The sequence below is a fragment of the Channa argus genome, chromosome 3 (assembly GCF_033026475.1).
Source record: "Channa argus isolate prfri chromosome 3, Channa argus male v1.0, whole genome shotgun sequence".
NCBI classification, from domain to species: Eukaryota; Metazoa; Chordata; class Actinopteri; order Anabantiformes; family Channidae; genus Channa; species Channa argus.
The window spans coordinates 5670078-5693527 of NC_090199.1; the positions used below are offsets into that span (position 1 = coordinate 5670078).

At 40.3% G+C, this 23450-nt stretch overlaps 1 protein-coding gene across 1 annotated transcript in view; it reads right to left on the reverse strand.

Moving 5' to 3' along the window:
• The window catches only part of LOC137124276 (voltage-dependent T-type calcium channel subunit alpha-1I-like), a 179138-nt gene that overhangs the window by 17424 nt on the left and 138264 nt on the right, over positions 1–23450 (reverse strand). Inside the window, exons 22-31 of the mRNA XM_067499102.1 lie at positions 18207–18385; positions 16801–16927; positions 15739–15864; positions 15471–15560; positions 13163–13355; positions 11422–11573; positions 8197–8306; positions 5675–5808; positions 3700–3770; positions 66–144 (exon numbers count right to left, since the gene is read on the reverse strand). Coding sequence (XP_067355203.1) covers positions 66–144; positions 3700–3770; positions 5675–5808; positions 8197–8306; positions 11422–11573; positions 13163–13355; positions 15471–15560; positions 15739–15864; positions 16801–16927; positions 18207–18385 — 1261 coding nt within the window. The remainder of the gene's footprint in view (positions 1–65; positions 145–3699; positions 3771–5674; positions 5809–8196; positions 8307–11421; positions 11574–13162; positions 13356–15470; positions 15561–15738; positions 15865–16800; positions 16928–18206; positions 18386–23450) is intronic.

The following is a 23450-nucleotide window of genomic DNA, read 5'->3' on the forward strand; positions in this document are numbered from 1 at the left end:
AAAGATCAAAGGCGTTCGGCTTGTCCCTTCAGGGGGGGTTCTCTGTCACTAACGCATGAACTTACCCAGCTCTCCAAACAGCTCCACTCCCAGTGCTGCATAGATGAAGAATAGCAACATGAAGAGAAGGCCAAGGTTTCCCACCTGTCACATAAATATTAAACCTTAGTTTGGGTGTTTATTTAAATTATGACCAGCTTTCATTCATTCTAACACATTAACAGCATTTGTAGCAGATCTACGATCTAATAGGCACCAAACTACAGCCAGAGGACCTGCTAAACAAAAGAATCACTTACTCTGTTCTCCACCCTGCTGGATGGACAACATTTTACACAGATAGCTGTTTTTTGCTTTTCATCAAATATAAATATAAGCTTCCACAATTTCCACTGTGGAGGTTACTGCATGACTGCAACAAAACCACTCCCTGCCTCAAACCAATGACAATCACTTTGCAGAAAAATTTGCCTACTTGCTGACTTAATACGTGTGTACAGGTTTAAAGCATTAACACATAGTGATATGTAATGTATATGAGTTACAGACCCCTGGGGTGCAGTAGCCTGCACTTGGCAGAAAGCTACTAGCATCTCACAGGTAAAGCAATGGGATCCTTTTGAGTATGGGACTGTAGAATTTCCTTAGGCAAAAAAACTGATATCGTTTTACTAAAGAATGCGATTTTTTTGCTGGAGAAGAGGGTGACGTCGGAAAAAAAGAGAAAGAAATAAGTGGAGGAGATGGGAAAAGGTCTGGACAAGTCAGACAAAGCCTGAGGAGAGCTTTCTTTATCTCCCCTGTTGTGCATGATAATGTTTCCTGCTGGATATTAAAAGCCACAACTTACCCTGAAGCAGTGTGTAATATGTAAGTTAGGACCATCTGATGTCTTTTGATTCCTCCAGTAGAGAGTAAAAGTACACCAGAGGGATGAGAAGGCTGTGTTATAAGAAAACGTATTGGATGCTCGGGAAGCAAGGATGATGACTGCGACCCAAAGCTGCCGATTTAGTCCACTGGATGGGCAGCATTAAATCTGTGTGTGCCTTTGAGCAATGCCCCTAAACCCCGTACTTCCAGTGTATGTGTAAAACGTAACACATAGTAGCTGTTTGCCCTCAGAAGGATCCAGCCGTTGGGGATATGGACACGACACACAGAAACGTGACATCTCGTTCATGTTTGAAATTAGCTGCTATTTCATGCTTCCAGCACAAGTACAGATTGTGTTGTCACAGATTTTTGGTCTGCACGTTTGCAACCTCATTGACTTGGGGAGATGATTACATTTCAGCCTGTTCTCATTCTCGAAGGGTCTGAAAGCGTCGCTTTGCACAGTCCTTTCTGCGCTAAATGCTGAGCCTTAAGGTACCCGTTTCGCGTCTGAGACCCTTTTAATGTCGTCAAGACCCAGGACTTTTTTTTCACGGGAGACCGGGGTTCGACTGTAGTTGGCGATGTTGTGTCTATTACTGATGATTGTTTCGCAATGTGGCACGTGTGGTAACTATAGTAAGGAAGCATGTGTGTGCCGTTGTTACTGTTTGTAGTGTTTTGTTTTAATGTAATTCTTCTTAACCTTACCCTCAAGTTTTTGTGCCAAACCCTAATCATTGGTTATTAACATAACGTTGCCCTTGAAGTTGTTCTCCCTAACCTTAATGTAGTGTTTGCATACATATAAAGTAATTCCTGTAGTACCATACGTGGACGCCCCTAGAGCATCCAATGCTGACGCCAGAGTCCACACGCAGCGTCAATACCGAATGCAGTTGTTCCCCGGGCATGAACACCTTAGGAAGCATCAATATCTGACACTGTGGGATGAGAACGTGTTGGAAATTTACGTCATGGATAGACTAGTAAAACTTTGACTAAGTCATGTGCACAATGGTGGAACACATTTTTGTTATAGTTGTAGGAAATCTACTACACTAGCATGTGAAAGGTTGTCACACCTGCTTCAAACTGCAGCAACCCCCACCCCCCTGTCTTACCAGAAAAAGTTTTATCATCACCTGTAATAATTCATGTTTCTGTCTGCAACAACAAGACTAACAAAACTGATGAAATCTGTGCAAGTGAAAGCAGGAGCTAAAAAGAAATCAAGATAAAGTGGATGGTAAACAGACAAACAAACATTTATTTGAGGTGCGACTGAAGCGCGAGAGATTTCTAAATAGAATTTTACCTCAGTGTGTGAGCCTGTGTTTGTTTGCTTTAACATCTACATCTCTGTGCCTGTGTGTGTATGTATATTTCTCTCCAAACATCAGTTGTACGAAATTACTCCGAAAGGAAGTATAGGGCAGCAACAGTGAAATAAAAGAAAAATCAACTTCTGGCAGCACACAGATTCACTCCATTATAAATGTCTTTAATAAAAAGAGCGGTCTTGAAGAGAACAGCTAGTCCAGATCCATTAGTCTACTTTTCTCTGACTAGGTTGCATAACTAAAAAAAAAAAAAAAAAAAAAAAAAAAACTGATTCCACGCTTCATAATGTTTGTATGAGCCAACAAGAAGTTTCTCTGTATTTGTTCTACTATTGATTTTCTTGCAGTCACACTGCGTAATAATCGACATGATCAACGACATCACAAAACCGCCTTTAACGTTTTTTGCCTTTAAAGTTTTCCTAAAACGGTTGTCAAGGAAACAATGTTTGGTTCTTCTATTTCAGCGAAAGGGCAAACGTGGACAAAAAGGTTGTAGTGGAAAAGTGTGTGTGTAGCCATGGAGGTACACAGTTTCTTACCATGTTCCGTGGAATTATTTTGGTATCGGCTCGATTGTGGGATGTAAAATTCAATAAATGTTCAATGTTGTGTCACACAATGACCTCTGGGATGGATCATTGTTGGACAGTTGAATCCTTCAGGCATTTAAGATATTGCAAATGTAAGGTTACAGCAACAGTAACCTGACTACCATAATCTAATCAGTTCATCCTTGAGTTCAAGTGGTAGTTGATGCCAAATTTGAAAAAGAATTGGATGGATTTGAGGTCACAGTGACCTTGACCATCAACCATCTTATCAGTTCAAGGCATTACACAGATATCACATGTAAGAAAATGTGACAGAAGAACAAGCCAAATATGGCCTTGAAGCATTTCATGTTGTTCACAAATGCCAATTATTATGAATTAATTTATTTCAACAACTATCACCTGTGTATTAAAATCCTTTACACAGTCACACTAAATTAGCTTTCTTTAATGGCCCACACCGCTGATTAAACACCACCATTTGTACATATAAATCACTGTAATAGTGTGTGCTATCTGACTCTGGTCTGTGAAGCCAATTGTGCCAAGGAGACATCATCTAACAATTTATTAAATGCAGTTTCTACTCCAATGAGAATCACAAAGTGAAGCCTAGGGTGAGGGCATCAGGTCTTATTGACAGAATGAGACTCTGCAACCGCTGGTTGGGAAAGGATGGGACAGTGAGGAAGGGGAAAATACAAGATAAGTAATTGGTTAAGTAAAGCAGTAGAGAGCCACAAAGTAGAGAGCGACGACAAAAGCACCATAACCTGATTTCCCTAAAAGTCATAATTCTCAGGGAGCTTCCAGTGATGTTGGTCATTTATCATTCCATAAATGTTAATTAACTCCTTTGGGTACTTGTGATAAGCTCAAGTGTTAAGCTGTCGTGTGTGTGTGTGTGTGTGTGAGATGTCACATACCTGAGGAAGAGCCTGGACCACTGTGTCTAGCAGGGCCCTCATCCCAGTTGCCATTTTCAACAGCTTCAACACTGAAGAGAGAACAGAGGGCGAGACAAATCTATCATTCATACCTAAATGTTTTTGTGTGTGTGAGTGACTGTGCTACGTTTGTGAGAAAGTGAAACAAAGGACAGAGAGACAAAAGATACCAAAGAAACATGGGGGAACGATGGAGACAGATAGGAGGTGGGCAAAGAAAGAAGAGCTGGGAGATACAAAAGATCAATAGAAAGATTTTCCGACTGTCCATTAGAGACTCTGCACAATTCCCAGTAGTCTAATTTCTGGATGAACGGGGCTGATGATGTTACTGGTGGCAGAGAAAACACACCTCCTGTGAAAAGGACTGTTCTCAGGATGGTACCGTAGATGCTGTGTGTATGTGAGTGAGAAGGTACTGAATATGAAGTGGTAGTAGTAGTGGTCACTGGCAGTAGAGTTAGTCAGACTGTGTACAGCCATTTCTGAAACTTTCCAAATTCACCACTCCAGCAACCTCACTTCAGTGCAACGCTGTTGACGCCGATTGAAAAGTCCCTTCTCCAGCGGATGTTTTAATGTTTCCACACGACACATGGAAGAGTTCTTTAATATATGCAGATCATGGCTACGTACATGATATAATGAGAGAGGGTGCCTAAAGCAGATCTCTCTAGTTGGTCCTAGTATAATGCGACATGAATTAAAATGTTCCGCGCATGCTAAACTCTGGAGTCTGGAATGCAGCGACAAAGAGAAGAAGCGCTCCTTTGTTTGCTGTGTGTGAACACGCCGAAAAAGTGAAAGGAATAAAGCAGCAAGTGCTTCACACATCAGCTTTACTTTTGTGGCACATTGGCAATTGGCGAACTAGGACTGCAGACAGAAATTATTGGGCTGCATGCAATTGTCCACAGAGACTCCATCCGGACCCTAGTGGACTGGGGAGTTGATGAAATGTATGTTTTGTTGTCAGGTTTGTGTGATTGATAGTCCATTCAGCTAATCAGCCTTTCTGCACTACATAAGGTCCCTGAATGCCTCGCAGAAACAACCAGTGACCCTGAAACTTTTCGTACTTTGCTTTATACTTTAAAGAAGTAGTCACCAGTAACCCTCACATTCATCATCAAAGACCCCACTTGCTTGTTAATTACCATCATCTGCTCTTAAATTAGCATATCTCCAATGGGTCCACTCAGTGGTCTCTCGGCAGTATTTTGGAAGTCAGAGGGCGATGATAGGAGGGCGAGGATTAAGTGAGATTGATGTTATTAGCCTTTATCCTCCTTAGAGTGAAGTTAAGAGGAATTGGTGCAGCCCAGAGAGCAAGTCCAATCATTTCTTTTGAATAATAAGAACACAGGACCCAAATGAGATCAATATTAAAAAAAGGTGAGAGCAAAAAATGGAGGTGGAATATTATGACTGAAATCATACTGTTACACATATATATGGGGTTAAAATAATGTAAATTCACATTTGGTATTTTTACTGTATATCACCCCCATAGCAGCTCATTAACAGCTGGGGTAAACTAAAATAATTCACGAAAAAGAAGGGCTGGGAATGTGTTACAAAACAGTGTTACAAAAGTTAAATGTTAATGTTTGTGAATGAATTCAGAAATGGAGACATGGATTGTGCTTCTTATATAAATTCATTACTTCATACACCGTTCAAAAAAATGTTTTAAACTTTGGCTTCAGTGCTGTTCAATAAAAGCCAACACTTCCTGACGATATTTCACATTAAAAGCTTGGAGGAAATGAAAATTCTTACAAGGCTTTGAATCCAAATTATTTGTGTTGGAGTTTTAAACATGCTGTTTTAAACACACTGTACATATGTTAATAAACAATTTGCAATGCATCTAATTTTGGTTTGACACTTATTTTGAAAAAATTGTCAACAACATGCATTTAAAATCTGTCTTTGTGTTCTATGCGAGTACCTCGTGCTATCCTGAGCACCCTCATGATCCGGATAATGGTGGGGTTGATTGGGAGTGAAGCGTTGATCTCAATCTCCTCCAGCGTGATGCCCATCACTGACAGCAGCACAATGGCCAGGTCCAGCTGGTTCCACCTACACACACACACACACACACACACACACACACACACACATAATGGCTTTTCTGTAAATGTCTCTAAAGTAACAGACACAAGAAGAATTTGAGGGTATAGCTCCGTATGTAGCTCAGGACAACATGGCTGCACACATCAGCATCTGTTATGTTAATTCTTTAATGAATATTAATGCTTTACATCAACTTTATGCATAATTTGCATGATTCACCCACAACTGACTTGGCAGAAGAACAGTCCACCAGACCTGCTCCTGTCATGAATATTTATATTGATACTAGAAAACCCTTGCAGCTTTAGATATATACTTCCTGTTTATTAGTTAGCCCCTTGTCATTTCAGGGCTTAATAACAAGCTGTACATAAAATCCAGTAAGGCATGAATGTCATGTGATCCACAGACCACTGGAGAATGCCTGACGCTAATGTTGCTACTTGCTGGCCACCCCACTGGCCCGCAATAGAAGCTCCCCCTCTATAGTAAATCATTTTCAGTTCATACAAATCATACAGTCATCTTCAATCAAGACACGAATGCATAACCCAATGAGTGAATGAATAAATCAGGAGTAAATAAATAATCATGAGTAAAATTAATATACACCCTCGCTGCCCCCCAATTTACACTGACTGAGGCGCTGGCTGAATGAGGAATGGCAATTCTAACCTCCATGCGTGGGGGCGGTAATGTGCCCAAAAGGCGACCCTCACCCGGAAAAAAAAGTCAGAAAGCAGTATATTCTGTCACTATAATTTGTGAGCCAAAATATGTCTGAGGATGAGGAGAAATCTGATTACTTGTCTGCTGCATGTTCCTCAGGTGCATGTAAACTCAATTCCTTGATTAACAAAGAAAGTTTCTTTTGCAAACTAACACAGTCGGTCGGTCTGATGTCCAACTGTTGAAACTATTCATGGTCTAAACCTAATTCATGTTACCTGTTGGGATAATAAGGACAAACTGCAGTTACACCTAATTCTGAATTTCCTGATAATTTGCTGCCTGTTGTATGTTTCTGCAGAGTTTGTGTCCAGAATTAGATAATATTAGAGAATCAGAGTTGGCACACAACAGGCTCAATGGGCATAAATACTCAAAATGGGGTTTCCTAATAAAGCCAGGGCTTCAGAACAGGGGGAGGGCAGGAAAAGTCAAAGCTATAGACAAAAATATATAAATTAAAAAGAGGGACAAGATGTGTCTGCACAGGACAAAAAGACAAAGAGGAAGTAAGACACAAACAGTGAGACTGGACAAAAGCATCAAAACAGCTTAAAAAAATTGTTTTTTAAGAAGGGGAGACAGAAATAACCAATAGCAATTTATTCCAAAATGGATCGGAAGCTGCAATAATGAAATCTACATAGTAGCTTGTTTCAAATGATATTCACAAACACCATCGCAGCTGCTCCACAGGTCTGTGGACATGGCTGAGACCGAGCCCCCTCTCAGGATTGTTAAGGTGTTAAGGTTAGATATGATAGTTTGTTAACATTTAAAGGAGTTTCTACACCTGCACAGCCTCAATGTGAGTCATCTATGCAGTTTGATACATGGTGTTTATGGGAGTTTTTTAAAAAATAATTCACTTTATGTTCTATGACTAACTTAATTGCTTTAATTAATTTAGAAACGGCATGCAGGGACAAGGTCAGATATTTGTCAAGCTGTTGGTGTAAGTGATTAAGTTATCAGAAATCACATATCCACAATTCATCCGCCACCTAAAATGCCAGATTTTCCACCACTTCCACAACTTTCTCTCGTTGAAATCACATTAACTCATACTGTCAATTCGAAATATCTTTAAAAAGAAACATCATGTTGCATAGACTACTTTTTCTATCAACATAATAACTGGCACTGCATTGTTTTTTTTCTACAAGCAATGCAAGATCGGCATCATGCATCAGCATACCAAGCCAAGAATGACTATGAGTGACAATATGCAACTTTTGGGAATCAACAAACTAAAACATGAAACTCTAAATCAGGATACAGGAGATGTGGGGATGTGGTGGCAGCAATTACTAGGCAGCAATTACTTTAGTTAAAAAAAACTAACAAACAACTATTAGTACACAGTATACTGTAAACATAATTAATCTAAAAGTCTTTATAAGAGTTAAACTTCCAGGTTTGATATATAGGGATTATATAGTCCCGTGTTTCCCTCACTATCAATGTATACACCCCTGTTAAATGTGCAGCTGATCTCCTGGTGTTGGTGCAGAAACTGTAAAATGATCTTAGTAGAAATAAACCAAACAAACAATAATTATGTCTCCAGCTGTCTGCTACAGAAACAAAATTAATAGCTTCATATTCCTCATTTAAACACATGTATAGTCTCTCACTGCTACTGGAAATGTCTCTTTTTCGTACCTGTCCTTGAAAAAGCGTCGAAAGCCAAAGGCCACCAGTTTCAGAGACGCCTCAATCACAAAGGTGGAGGTGAAGAAGTAGTTGCAGTACTTCAGTGCAGTCTCCAGAGACTGAGAGGGAAGAAAGAATTTGAAAGAAACAGGCCGATCATTTCCTTGTTTTGTGGTTGTGAACATAATTGTAATAAACTAAAATGGAACGTCCTTTGTTCTACTAGAGTATTATTGCTTATTATTTTCACAGTGAGATAACTTTACCAAGGCTACAGTAGAACCCTTAAATTGGCTGCGCGAGGAAGAAAATACCACACAACCAAAACTACGAATGACAGTTGTTGTCCAATAAATGTGTTATGTCAAAGTGAAAATTGTATCTTGCCAAAGAACCTCTTTTAATAGAAGAGAGCTTAATAGAAACAGACAAGTGAATTAAGTGAGACTCTGGGGAGGAACCGAGGACATTTTGTTTTACCACACTGGTGTTAATGAGTCAGATAGGAAAGGACTACATGAATCAAATGTTCACTTCACATGATTAAACTTTACTAACACGGCAACTGCATCCAAATTGGAACCAAAAAGAAAAAAGATAGAGAAGAAAAAAAGAAGAAAAAGATCAAATAGCATCACCTTATTTCAAAATAGAGAAAGGGTTTTTTTTTTTTTTTACTCAACATTATCTTTATTGCACATTCAGCCAGTACGAATGCTCCTTCATCCCATATTAAATTCATTTTTAATTAATTAATCAAACAGTTTACAAATTTTTGTACCAGTATATTTTTTTTATATTTTACTATAACCTTTTTTGTACAATTTTTTGTAACTTCTGATGATTTAAAAACATTTGTGTAAGTTGAATGCGCTTTATTATCATGTTAGGAAGTTTGCGTCCCTGAAAGGTAATATAATATAATGCATAATCATTTCTACATTAACAGGAAGAGGAGTAAGACATTTTTTAGTTCACTTAAGTCCCAAGGTAATGTTTTTTGTAAAAACAATGAGAATCATATAAGTTTAGATAAACCTGTTTTTCCCACGGTGCCACTTAAAACAAACAAAAAAAACCAACACAAATTACTAAATAACTATCTTTAAGCAGTAGTAACTTGAATTTTGAGGAATTTCGTTCTTTTTTACAACATTGCTTCCGTTCATTGAGGTTTTTGGTCATTCGCTTATGCACAGCTCTCTTGAGGTCCAACCACAGCATTTTATGGAAACGGTTTTATATCCCTCTCAGATGGGCGTGCGGCAACAATTGCTTCGCTAAGACCATTGCCCACGTCTTTCCCTCTCGGCATTGTAGTAACACACACACCTGATGCCCCAAAGCAGCAAACTGCCATAACGTCTGCTTTTATAGACGTCTGCAGACGTGCTGATGATCGATTAATCAAGGGCAGATGATCAGAACTACCTGGCTGCAACTTCCTCTATTAAATTCTATAGAAGCAGCAAGCGGATGTTCAGTATTGTCCACTTTTTTTTTTCTTTTTGGCTTCATTTTTGCTAAATAAATTATGGCACAATGAAAGAAATGTTCTTGTTCCTCTGAGGTTGTTTGCCCAACACTAAGACTCACCATGATCAGATAATATTTATCGTTTTTAGCTAAAATAACAAAAAAATTAAATCAGATGCCAAGTCAGCGTCTTATACTGCCAAGACAATGACTGGCTGCAATTTGCTACAGCTCCAGGACCTACATGACTCCATGACTCTGCAGCATTTTGGAAAGATTATCTCTCACAGTGTCCTGCCCCGGACAGAAGGTTTTTGGAAAACATCCCTCCAGCAACAGGCTGCAAATAAGTGCCGTTGTCTCCATTAATGAGGCCACAATGTCTCACTGGCACAGAGTCATGGGAAACTACCTGATGCACCACATTAATGCAACCTTTTCATATCTGCACTTTGCAGAATGTGCATGTGCAGTAAATATGATACATACATATATGAATTGTTAGAAGATGGATGTACAAATGTTGGATACTGTAACATAGTCACCACAGTCTTACAGGAAATCCAACTTGCTAATGAACCACAGACACTGAAACTAAAAGTTAAACTTGATAAAATAAAGTAGTTTAAAATATTCCACGGGGACCTGCCCTTAGTAACCTCCCGACACTGAAAGATTGGCGAGGGTTGCGTTTTCACTCCTGGGCCACGAGGAAACTGCGAGCCACCAGTTGAGGGTCCCTGTAGCGTGTGCTACAATGCTAATTAACATCTTCAGGGAATTGTTATTTTGGCCTGCATCTACACCCTTTACCACGCATGGATGCATGCTTTTCTTACTTGTCAGCTTCCTGCAAACACAGATTCTCAGCCCTCATCTACATGCAGCAGCGGCTTTAAGCATTTCGCTGGCTTCGGGGTGTACGGAAGCTTTGCATGTGTGGGCAGTACCTTGACGTCATTGACAGCTCGACAACTATAGTTGTTGACCTGAAATGTCAGTGTACTGTAGGTAAATTATGGCAATGAAAATGTATAGCAAGCTGAATATAATGAGCTGCGTGGGTTGTCTGTGTGCAGATGCTAATATACCTTTGCCACAAGCATAAGATCAATAAAGTTAAGCGCTGAGGAGACACAGACGTAAAGCACGTCGCATTTAGCCAACTAGAGCATAAGAAAAGCCCCAGGTCAGGAAACCATCAGGTGAGAGAAAACATCGTCTACACCTGGCAGCTTTACAGTGTCGTATTCTTTTTCCTCATTGCTCAAAGAAATGATAACTGAACGTGAAATGAATTGTATTATTCCTCGTTGTTGTGTTACTGAGCAGAACTGGATGAACATTTCTATTTTACTCCTTCAGTGATTCCTCAATGGCTGTTCCTTCTTTCCTTATTACATGTGAAAAGAGTTTCCACAACTTGATCTCACTTTGATTTGCCAGTTCACATTCAGTTCCAGTAAAGTTCATTACCATCATACTCGCTTTAATATCTGATTTTTTTTTCCTGCTTCATACGCATTTTAGCCTTTGAGAAATATTTTACATAACTAATACCCCAATCTGACAGAATGCTTCTATTCCAGCAGCATGTGGATGAATGTTTTGGTTGTTGGCTGTTTGTGCTGCTGATTCAGAGCAGCAGGTTGGCAGCCTGCTGCTGGGAGTGCTCTGTCCAGATGGTGCATCACCACCAACTTAGAAGGACACCCACAACCCCGATACCCCTGCGTCTCCAACAAGAAGTGTGGTCACCTGGGGCTGGCTGTAGTGCTCCAGAGACATCGTGATGACATTGATGCAGATGATGAAGGTGATGGCCAAATCGAGATAGTGGCTGGTGCACAAAGTATGGATAGCCAAGCGGGCATGACCATAGGATGCGTAGTAGGGCATCTTCTGGGCCTCTGAAAATTGAAGCACAGAAATAAAGACAACAGAGAAGAAACCCAAAGAGCAAAAAAAAGAGGAAAAAGAGCAAAGGAGATATATTTCATTTAAAAAGAGAAAACAATGCAAGGCACCATTTATTTATGCCATGAAAAATGAGGGTTAGCAACTGAATTGATGATTATTTCAAATCGGATCTGTGAGGGTGTGTATTATATACCAAATGCAAAAGTGTGGCCAACTTCTATCTGGACAATACCCAGGAAGGAACGCAATGTTTGCAGAGCTTCAAAAGTCAAAAATTTATTTCATTATTTGACATATTAACTTTTTTTTCTTTGGGCTGTTCCCTTTCAAAAGTCTCCACAGCGAATCATGTGCCTCCATCTAACTCTGTCCTCTGCATCCTCTTCTCTCACACCAACTAACTTCATGTTCTCTCTCACTACATCCATAAATCTCCTCTTTGGTCATCCTCCAGACCTCCTACCTGGCAGCTCCAACCTCAGCATCCTTCTACTGATATATTCACAGTTTCTCCTCTGAACATGTCCAAACCACCTCAATCTGGCCTCTCTGACTTTATCTCCAACACATCTAACATGAGCTGTCCCTCTGATGTACTCATTCCTGATCCTGTCCATCCTCTTCACTCCCAAAGAGAACCTCAACATCTTAAGCTCTGCTACTTCCAGCTCTGCCTCCTGTCTTTTCTTCAGTGCCACTGTCTCTAAGCCGAAAAACATCTCTGGTCTCACCACCGTCTTGAACACCTTTCCTTTCATTCTTGCTGATGCTCTTTTATCACACAACACACCTGACACTTTTCTCCACCTGTTCCAACCTGCCTGCACTCGCCTCTTCACCTCTTTTCCACACTCACCGTTGCTCTGAACCGTTGACCCTAAGTACTTAAAGTCCTGCACCTTCTTCACCTCTGCTCCCTGTAACCTCACCGTTCCACCTGGGTCCCTCTCATTCACACACATGTATTCTGACTTACTGCAGTTAAGCTTCATTCCTCTATTTTCCAGAGCAGACCTTCACCTCTCTAGATTTTCCTCCACCTGCTCTCACATCATAGTCCACGGAGATTCCTCATCTGTCAGCCTGTCCATCACCAGAGCAAACAAGAAGGGGCCCACCTCCACCTTGAACTCCGACATATTGCATTTATTGCATTTCATTGTTATATGAGAAGTCAAACTTTAAATAGAACTGGTATTTCTGATTATACCATATATTTTATCTTTTATTGTATTTTTTGCACTTTAACTCTTTTGAGTTATTACTTCCCTCTACTCTTCCACCAAGAGACTAAAGTTCATATCCAACTATTATCTCATCCTTCCTCTGTGCTTGCTCTCTATTGACCCTCTCAGGAAGGTTATGTTACCATGTCCCTCCCATGTCTAAATTGTCCTCTTGACTGTGGCTCACCTCCAACTTTATATTCCTTTCCTAATTGTATCAAAATGTTCTTCCAAATATTTGTTGATCTTTCTTTCGTACCCGTTTCTCCCTCTGAAAATTTTCTTCTTCGTTTTCACCAGAATATGATTATTTTGTCTCCCCCCCCCCTTTCTTATTTTCTTAACTCTCTTACTTCTTCTCTTCTTTTCCATCCGGCGCTGGCGTTTCTCCTCACGGCGTCTGGCCTCCTCCACCTCCTGGTGCTGCCGACACTTGTGGAAGTTCTCCACCACCACTCCAACAAACATGTTAAGCACGAAGAAGCTGACGATTAGAAGGAAGGAGATGAAGTACAGCAGCATCCACGGATTGTTGTTGATAACCGGCTAGGATGAGGAAAAAAAAGGTGGGAGAAGGGAGAGAAAAGAATTAAGGAGTCATTTAGGAAAGAAGGAGGAGCGGGATAGTAAAACAATAAGGAAGTGAGTCACGAAGTTAAAACAAAATGTGTAAATGTAACTGGAAAGACAACATAGAGACATTTTGAATAATAAAAAATGGATATTAAAAATTAGAAGTGATAAATAAGATGCAGATGGCAGAGTGGGAATCTTTTTAAATGAGCCAAGTGGAGCTACAGTCACCTCTGGAAGCGTCCTAGCATCAACCACGCCAACAACAGAATGTCCATCTTAGTCATTCTGTCCTCTTGCTCATTTTAACCTAGCATAAGCTCAAAAACCCTATGATCCTGCACAGATTATCCAGGTTTTGGTGACAATTAGAATAAATGTCTGGTGTGGTTGAGACAACTAAAGACCTACGTAAAGTGGGTAGAAATGCATCTTCATTATTGTACAGTACATACTGTATCAGGCACAAGCTAAATTCTGTTGTGAGATGTGAAAATGTGCCACGTGAAGTTGGATTTGTTTAACATTGTAGTAAATATAAAAACTAGTAAGAGGCACAGAATCAATCAGGAAGTTTAGAAACAATGAGAAATTTTTTGAATATTAATGGCCAATTAACAAAGCTACTCCACATCCTTTTCAGGCCACAAATCTGGGAGCTGCCACGAGTCAGAATGGGTGACAGGGGAACAGAAGACAAGGCAGGAAGAGGGAGACAATGAGGGGAAAAGATCAGGAGGATTGGGCCAGGAGGGAGTCGTTACAAAACAAAAATCAAGTTCAGGTGCATTAAAAACGGAGATAAGAGTCAGATTTTCAATTTGGAGCAGCACCGAGTGTTGAAAGCACAGGGTGGATTGCAAATGGGATTAGTCATTCAGTGCCATGTTGGATTGCAGTGATGTTCCTCCCTGAGGCAGAGGAACTGAATCATCCAGAATAAGAACCTCTTTTAATTGATTCTCTAATAGATTTTCAAGTAAAACTAATTCAACAGCAGTCAGTTCACTTTGCAGCCAATTCAGAAGACTCATTTGAATTATGCTGCAGGACTTTGACATCACCTGCTTAAGTATGTGCATTATCTATGAGGTCTACACTTTTCTGATTCAGCGACTTATGCAACTGAATAATGTCGCTAACTGCTCTCAATCAGCTGGTGAGCACAGAAGTCTGGCCAAGACTCTCAGGCCTTGCGTGAGCCACTATATGTTTACCAAGTTTAAGCCCGGTCTACAGTTTTCAGTAGCACCGTCCTGCTTTGACCTCTACTAGATCTTCTCTTTGAATTGTGGAGTAGTTAATTCCTTCAAGTGAAGGAGGTTTTTCGCTTACAGTGCAATAAAATGCCATATTATTCGACACAGGAAAGATTATAATGGTTGGGGCTGTGGTGGTGAAGAGGGTATTGAGCCTGAAAGTCAATTTGCCAGGTGATTATCGATCCTGATTATCGATGTGATGTTCTTCTGCCTACAAAAGTGGAGCTTCTTCGCACAGTCAATGTAAATCAAGTTCTATGTATATAGACAATACTTTTTAAATTCATTCTCTGTTCTTTTAATGCCTGTCTGTGAAGGAGCAAACAAGGAAGAATGTTATATCCCTTCGTAGATTATATAGTGAGAAGTCTCAGAGGGAGGTAGATGGTACAACAAGACACAGGACTTTTTTCACAGGAGACCGGGGTTCGCATGTGGTTACTTATATCATGGAAGTACGTGTTTTGTTTTTATGTAATTTTTCTTCTATCTTAACTGATGTTGTCTCTTAGCGTTACTGCACCATGAAGTTGTTTCCCCCTCACCCTAATGCAGTTTTTGTTTGTATGTAAAGATAAAAGGTGACCCTCCTGGAGGGCTCCATAAGGGTAGAAGGTTGTGGGATGAGAACGTGTTGGATATTCCCAAAAAGGAGCTCGTTGATATGGCTGTGGACACCGGCATTTGAGCTACTCTGCTACGTTGGCTGTTGCTGGAAACTTAACATGCATGTGAAAAAAAAAACATTACATTTTTTGTGTTGTATCATATGACTGTACGCACCAGTGTACAGTGCAGTGTGTCTGCACGTTGGGTTTGTTGTTACCTGCTGGTCTATGCCGACTGCATCCAGTCCATGGTACATGATGTTGACCCAGCCATCTTTGGAGGCCAGGACAAACAGGGACATGAGAGCCTGGAGGGGACACACTTTCATTATTATTGTGTCAAAACCGACCAGAGACCATGTAAAAGTACATGAAGTGTTTTTTCATTTTAGGTGCAGTTGTGAAGCAATGTTTCTATATACAGTCGAAATGAATAAGTTTAAAACTATCCAGACAATGTGTCAGGGATATACTTTTTTCTTGTACCTGTCCAAGGTTGTCAAAATTGTATTTGTGGTGAACCCATCGATACTTGGCAGCCAGGCAATCAGATTTGTTAGTGATGTTCTTCACATCGAAGCCCACACAGTAGTAGAACTTGCCTTTGAAGAGCTTGGAAGGGAAGCGCACACACAGTGAGATGAAAAATCATAGACACACACACACACACACGCAAAGATACATTCAGATGGTGCCGTGACAACACCTGTGCGCAGCCACTTCATTCAAACAGTTTTTGAAGTAATTTCATAATTAGTGTCTGTAACGGTTGTGTGAATGGAGCCTAAGTGAAGACTCCAGAAGCAGTTGGCACAGTAAGATGTTTTTAATTCTCAATCATTTCACTCACATCAAAGAAAGGAGGGAATAAAATAATGCAGACACAGAAAATAATAAGTTTTGAGAATGACAATGAATGCATGCATATTTTTTACTTAGTGTTGAGAATCTTTGTGATTTGAATGTTAAAGTTAACACTACCACTATCTGTGGCTGTGCTCTCCCACAACTTAAGTCAAGCCAAATGGTACGGTGCAATTTACATACTGTAAATCAATCACGAGGTTTGAAACTTTCCATCTCAACCTGTTGCAGCAGCAAAATTCCCCCTTTGAATTTCCTTTGTACAATCTCCTTTTGGATCCCGCTGTAATTACCGTTTTAAGCCACGCTGTGAGAATGTGATTTCACTGTGGGTGCAACCAGGGTAAGAGAAGCCTCAAGTGCTCCATTGTTCCCGTTAATTCATCATTGTCTTTTCATTTATTGGCGTTTCAGCGTTTGCTCTCTATAGATGTTACGATAATAGATGTAGCCCAGACATTATATTTTCACCATGTGTATAAAAACGCATTAAGGCAATGGCGAGCATGGAGATCACTCTGTTAGGTCAAAGATTTGCAATCGCTTGAACACCAACGAATGCCTTGCAGTGAGTAGTCATAAAATGTTAAAGGTGTGTGATACACCCCGCGTAATAAAAATAAAGGACCAGAAAAATGCAAGGTGAGGAACATGCATATAAAATCCATATTTGCTGGCGGTTACCTGAACACCAAGGATGCCAAAGATGATGAAGAAGGCACAGCAAATGAGAACAATGTTACCGATGGGCTTTAGGGATGTGATGAGGGTCTCGACGACCAGCTTCAGCCCTGGCGCTCTGCTGATCACCCTGGGGGGACGAAGAGTGAAGGAGGGAAAGACAATGAGAACGGAAAGAGATGCTAGGCTCAAATAAATGAGAGACTGGTGCTGCAGGTTCGGTGCTCGTCCGTGCAGTATTTACCTTCTGAAAACAACTGGGGGCAGTGTATTACATGATACAACCTTAACCGTTATCCTGAAGTTGCTGGCCCGTAGACCATTATGTTTCAGAGTGTGTTATGCGGCGTTCATAGCTGTATCTGCATGTTAATATTTTGCAAATTAATTTTTTCCTGGTGTCAATATGAGGTTAATGTGTTAGCATGGGCTGCTCCCACAAAGGTCAGTGCAGCAGGGGCTAAATTAAAAATAATTTGAACTTTCACGACCGTCTGAAAGCTAATTCTCAGCGATAGCATTGGAACGTGCCACCCAATCATTCCTGTAAAAGCTGCTCAGCGAAGCATATAGCCATTAATATTTTCATTCTTCTAGGTTCCACTTCTTACAATTACCCGAATCATCCTCACACTTCACTTCAATCAATCAAAAGGGTGGTTCAAATGAATGCAGTGAACACAAAGCAGTTGTGGCAGCACATACAAGTCATTGGATAAAGGTACCAATAACTTCAGCTTTAATTTGTTCTTCAGGAACTGTACATGTAAGAATTAGTAGCAGTTGAAAGAAACTCGCTCCAGACGAAGAACAGGGCCCAATTGTGCTTTTATGGAAATGGAACCCAGCAAAGACTGAATGCATTTGAACCTAAATGACCTTATTTGAATGTAATTCCAGCTCTCTGCTCAAGCTCTCATGAGCCGCTTTCATCTCAGCCATTTTCCTAACTGCTCTGTTAGGTAACGTTAGGCTCTAAATGATTAAAACATTTCTTAAAGCAGTTGGTCCCGGCCTAAAGGGAAGCCCCCCAGAAAGGTCACAGCATAAATCTGTATCAAGAGATGATTAATGGGACAGGAAAGCAGATACAATTTAGACGTACAAATCTCCAATAGGGCACCACTTCCTAGGGGTTTATACATGGATTACAGTTTTAATAGCTAATAAATATTTTTGGCGCATTATAGGCCAGTTAGTATTATTTCCCTTATCCTTCATTTTCTTTACTTGTGGATGGACAGTTTTACTTAAAACAACTTTATAACAACTTAAAAAAAACAAGGAAAATATTTCAACGTATAATTGATGATCAGGTAGACTTCACATATTCGCTTCTTGCTTCTCTTTAGTAATAATAATCATGCATTGGCTAAAACGGAAAAATAATGACAGTTTGTCCTCCTAACCTGAGGGGTCGTAGTGTTCTGAGTAATCTGAGAACACGGAGCACCCCCAGGATCTTTGCTCCACCCGCCATGGACACGAGTATGTCAATAAGAGACACAAAGACGAGGAAACCATCTAATATGTTCCAGCTGCTCCTCAGATAGGCGGTTTCCCCCAAGTATAAGCCCATGGACACCACCTGGAGACAATAAAAAAAAATAAAAATACAAGTGAAATGAGAGGAGACATGAGACCGAGGAAAGGAGAGGGATGTTAAATCCAAACAAGTAGAATTTACAAGGAGAGGAAAGGAGTGAAGCAGGATGATGAGCCCCTAAAACTCAGACAAACAGAAAAAAAGACAGACGGGACAGACAATTAGATGAATAAAGAAAAGCAGGAAAACATGATAAAAGCCGATTAGATGGAGAGGAAGTCTACTGGGAACAGTCCAACACTAGACGCTCTGCTAAAACTTTCAAATTACACGTCATGGCCTTCGGATTAATGCAGCCACAGCAGAATCAAAGTCCTGAGAATTTGTTTGTGGAGTTCATCAACTCTTATACTACATTTTGCTGACTGCACTGTAACTGAAGGAAATGTCTACAACAAATTTAAGAAGAATAACTCAACACAACTCTGTTTAACTTTCCGTTAAGTCATACTTTACACTGTGCCACTTCAGCAGTCTGACTCCAATCCTCTTAAATCAGACACGTTCACTCTGGACCCACGAACTGTCCGACCACGCGCGCCAAAATCCTGTTTGTCTCTGCTTTACAGTCGGTCACTTTCTGGATGCAGCTGGATGGGAGGTTTGGCTCCTTAGTAAAGCCCCAACGGGAACTGTACCAGAAAGGGAGGAGGATGCGGATGAGGGTGGGGGAGATTAACAATGAGACACCTATCAGGAAGTCAGGGGCGGAGGAGAAAGCCAGAAAGGCAGAACGTTCTGAGATCAAAAGGAGCTGGTGACGTTGGAGGAAAATGTGAAGGCAGATGTTTTCACGCAGCATCATTTGACACCTGACAGGCTTTTTCATGGCAATTACAAACTTGATACGGCTGTCATATCAAAACAGAGCCTGCAAAGATACAGTGGGCTTGTTTGCCTTGTTTTGTGGAAAACAATATGCGGAAATTTGGGATTTTTACGGCCCAATGAAGCCTGTGCATTTTGTAGTTACAGACTAAAAGGATTGAATGTAGAACTATGCATTATAAGGAAACAGATCAAAATTCTAATCCTAGCCTCTGTTTTTTTTTGTCTCGGTAGTCACATTTACTGGGAAACAAGGACAAAGACAAGCCTGCTGTATCTTTGCACGTTCTGTTTTGACAGGACAGCCACACCGAGATGTTATTGCCACAAAATAATGCCAGGAAAGTATCAAGTGATGTTTTGTGCAAACATACGCCATGCCAACTTTCCCCCCCCAACCTCACCAACTCCCCCCCCACTCTCAAAACTTTTCATTTTTCTCTTACAGCACCTTCTGCCTTTCCATTTGCATTATCCCAAATGAGAAGCTTAGTGCATAATGAACCAGGGGACTACAAGTAAACTAATGCAAGGACCATTTGATAATGTGCAGGTTTTCGGCGCAGCACTGGACCGAGCAAAGCAGGTGTCAGTGGAGTAAGCTAACTAATATTCAAGCTGTGCCACCGCAGTGACAGCACTATGGGTGACATTCCTACCGGGCTTCAGTCTAACGTTACCGTGGCCTGACTTTCTAGAATTGCCTGCACAAAGCGCAGCAGTGCTTTCATGTGCCAGAAAGCCCTTGACAACATATGCCACCTCTGAACAAACACCATGACTGTCACCACAGTAACTCAAAGTTAGTGACGATAGCAGCAGCGCTGGATGCGTGATAACAGACATCGCCATGCCAACTGTTGTCAGGGCACTCAAACTCTGTGCAAATAATGTAGAAGCTCGGCATGGCACGGTAAAAATGGCAGGAAAATGAAAGGACAGACAGATAAAGGGAGAGCACGGCATGTTTTAGAAAACCCAATGAAGTAGTGACGCAGCAAGAATTCCATACAGCTACTGGACTTTTGGGAACACAAGATCTTTCTGCCCTGTTGTGACAGCTCACATTGTCCAAAACTCTCCCTGTGAGAAAATGTTTCATCTGTCCTTGCTGGTGAGACCTGGTTAAAATTGAGGCACTAGCATATATCTGTTTACTCATGTTTTGACAGGCTGGAAAGTGAGGTGTGATATGTTGCAGCTGAGACCCTTTAAAGACTATTGACATACCATAGGGCCTCCATTTAGCAAATCCAATATTACCATGATAACATGATATGCATTGGAAATCTATAGCAGGTCAATGTCTATGCTGTTATCAAAGCCTGCTCGTCTCCGCTCACTCCAACCACGGTCCTTTGGCCAATGCAGCCACTGTCACCTTAGATTTAAATTACATTCAAACTCCATTTGCAATATCACTTTACAGAAAATATGGCCATGATCGTACTTGTCACATCAGCGATATTTTTGCAGGCTGATGGGCTTTTGGGAACTCGCATAGCTGCACGCTGGTGTCCGTGGTGCTCTTTACGAATATACCAATGTCACTTGGGAGCACATTTGCATAGATTTTGAGCATGAGTTTCTCTTAATTTATTTATTTATTTATTTATTTTTTTGAGCACCAGTGAGACGAGCAAAATTTGTTTTTATGAAACATTTTTTTTGGAACAAATAAAGCACAACAGTAAACGTAGTAAACAACAATTCTTTTTTTAAAGATGGTAAACAGGTTATGTGTGTGTTGAGGGGCGTGTGTGTCAATTTTGTTGTTTTTTTTTAAATGCCAGACCACAATCTCACTCTAACCTTAACCAAGTGCCAAACCCAACCACAAATGAAGTTTCATAATGCTGTAGTCAAACTGTGCGCTGTAGTGAATCATACTTTGGCAGACAGAAATAGCTGACTGGGAACATTTTGGAATTTGTCACGTATGGTAAATGTCAACAAATTGTCGTGAATTTAACAGAAAACATTGTATTGTATTTAAGCTAGTTGATCCTCTGTGGTGGCAGTTTAGCTGTTGCTGAACAGGTTGGGTGGTGGATGTAGAACGTAGGTGTGGGGGAAAAAAGGTGTTTTGCTCAAAGTTATGAATTTATTTTCCTAACCATAACTAAGGAAACTTCACACTGATTAGCATAATGCTGTTTTAAGGGTCATCTTTGGGTTATGTACATAAAGTGGTGAAAAGAGACACTGACTACTGTATGATCGTCTGACTACTGGTTAATAATTAGTGTTTTATTTCATCATTACATTAAATATTATCACATTATCATATCAATATTATTGCCCATTAATAAAGCATTATTAGGTTGTGCACACTAATTGGTAAGTAGAAAGAGGAAAAGTAAAATGCTAACTATTAACTTTTGCAGCTTCACCCGTGCTCCAGTAGCACACGAGCTGCCCGATGCAATAACTGAATTTTGCGACACATCACCAAAATCTCTGAGTGGCGTAGTTTGGAAATTCAGAGTCTTACTAAAAGGTACCAATGAGGAAAATATTTTTCATACAAGAGTCTGTAGTTTGGCCTGGCTTTTCAGGTCCACCTTTTAAGTGACACAGATGTCTGGTTCCCACATTAGGCCAATGCTACCAACGGTAAAAAAACCCCAAAAAAACATTAAATGGCTCTTTAGTAAATGGCAGGCATTGTGCTCATATTCCAAAAAGACACGTGGACAGCCGTAGGTCTGAACATGTCTCCGAAATGTTGCTCACTAATGCCCCTTAGACCTCAGACTTCATTTTGCAGTTTCCTTTAGCTTACGGTGCTAATCTCCTCAGTCATTAAAAAAAAAACCAAAAAAAAAACCATGTTGCTCTCATGTCAACATCATCACTTCCTGCTGACACAACTTCACATTTTTAAGGTGTCTATTTGCAAGGTTTGCATCAGCTTCAAGCTACAGTGGATGCCATTAAATGACAACGCCAAAGCTGAAAGGATGTGGATGTGGAAGTGAGAATGAAAAATGTCGGAGTGACAGAATCGTTTCAATGGCTAAAAAGTTTCTCGGTGTAGCTTTAAATTGGTTATGATGAAAAAGTGAGCTGAAAAAGAATCAATGTTAAAATCTGTGCAGGAAACTCTTGTTTAGCTCTTGTGTGATCTGTTTTAACAGGCGGTGCAACAAGAATAACTAACCACTGAACAAGCAATGTGACTCTGTGTGTGTGTGTGTGTGTGTGTGTGTGTGTGTGTGTGTGTGTGTGTCTGCGTCTGTTTGTGTGTTTTCTTATACTATTTGTGTGAGAGTGAAAGATAGAAGATGGACACTCTCCTTCCGGTTTTAATTAGAGTCTGATGGTCAAGGTCAGACTTGTGTGTGCAGGTAACACTGTTTACACTAATCACTAATGCTCACGTAAGAATGTATTTGTGTGTGTGTGTGTGTGTCTGTGTGTGTTTGGACAGGGGATGAGAACAGGCTGCCTCTGTGATGGAGTGTGTCTGCGCGGAAACTCTGTTTAATTATTGTGGTTGATTAATTAGTGCTCCTCTGGGAGAGAGCGGACTGACCAGCCTGGAATAACAGATTTAGAGCAACAAGAAGGGAGGAGGAGAGTATGGAACTAAGGGGAAGACAAGGTGGGAGGAAAATTACGTTGTATTATTTTAGTATCGACAGAAACATTATTTAAACTGTCCATACATAAATTTGTTTCTGACATTGTTTAATCACACTTAAATGCTTATAATTATAGACATAATTTATCAGAAATAATTTATCATAATTATCAAACACACATTTATACTGAGGATAAGTAATGTTTATTTCTTCTCTCAAGTTGGAAATCTTCCCAGCTACTTAACTCATGTGAAAATGTGGGCAGCTGCATGTTAACAGATGACAACAGGGCAAATATTCAAATCTTGACTTCATCAACACGTTTATTCCAGAGGTACTGTGCTCCAGTTGAAAATGTAGTTTCAGTAACTTCTAGCCCCATTTCCAGAAAATGTTGGGACTTTTTTTAAAACGTTTTTATTTCTGTGTCCTTGAATGTTCCCAAGACCCCATTTTACAGCCCTCAACTTTGGTAGAAAATAACATCGAAGAAAAGAACAAGGTTAAAATACACAAATTCACATAAATAACATGATGGTGTTTATACTAAAACACGAGTCTCACATATCTGAAAAGGCAGTTCGATAAAAGTGCGTTTTAAGACAAGACTTGAAAGATTACACTGGTTCAGC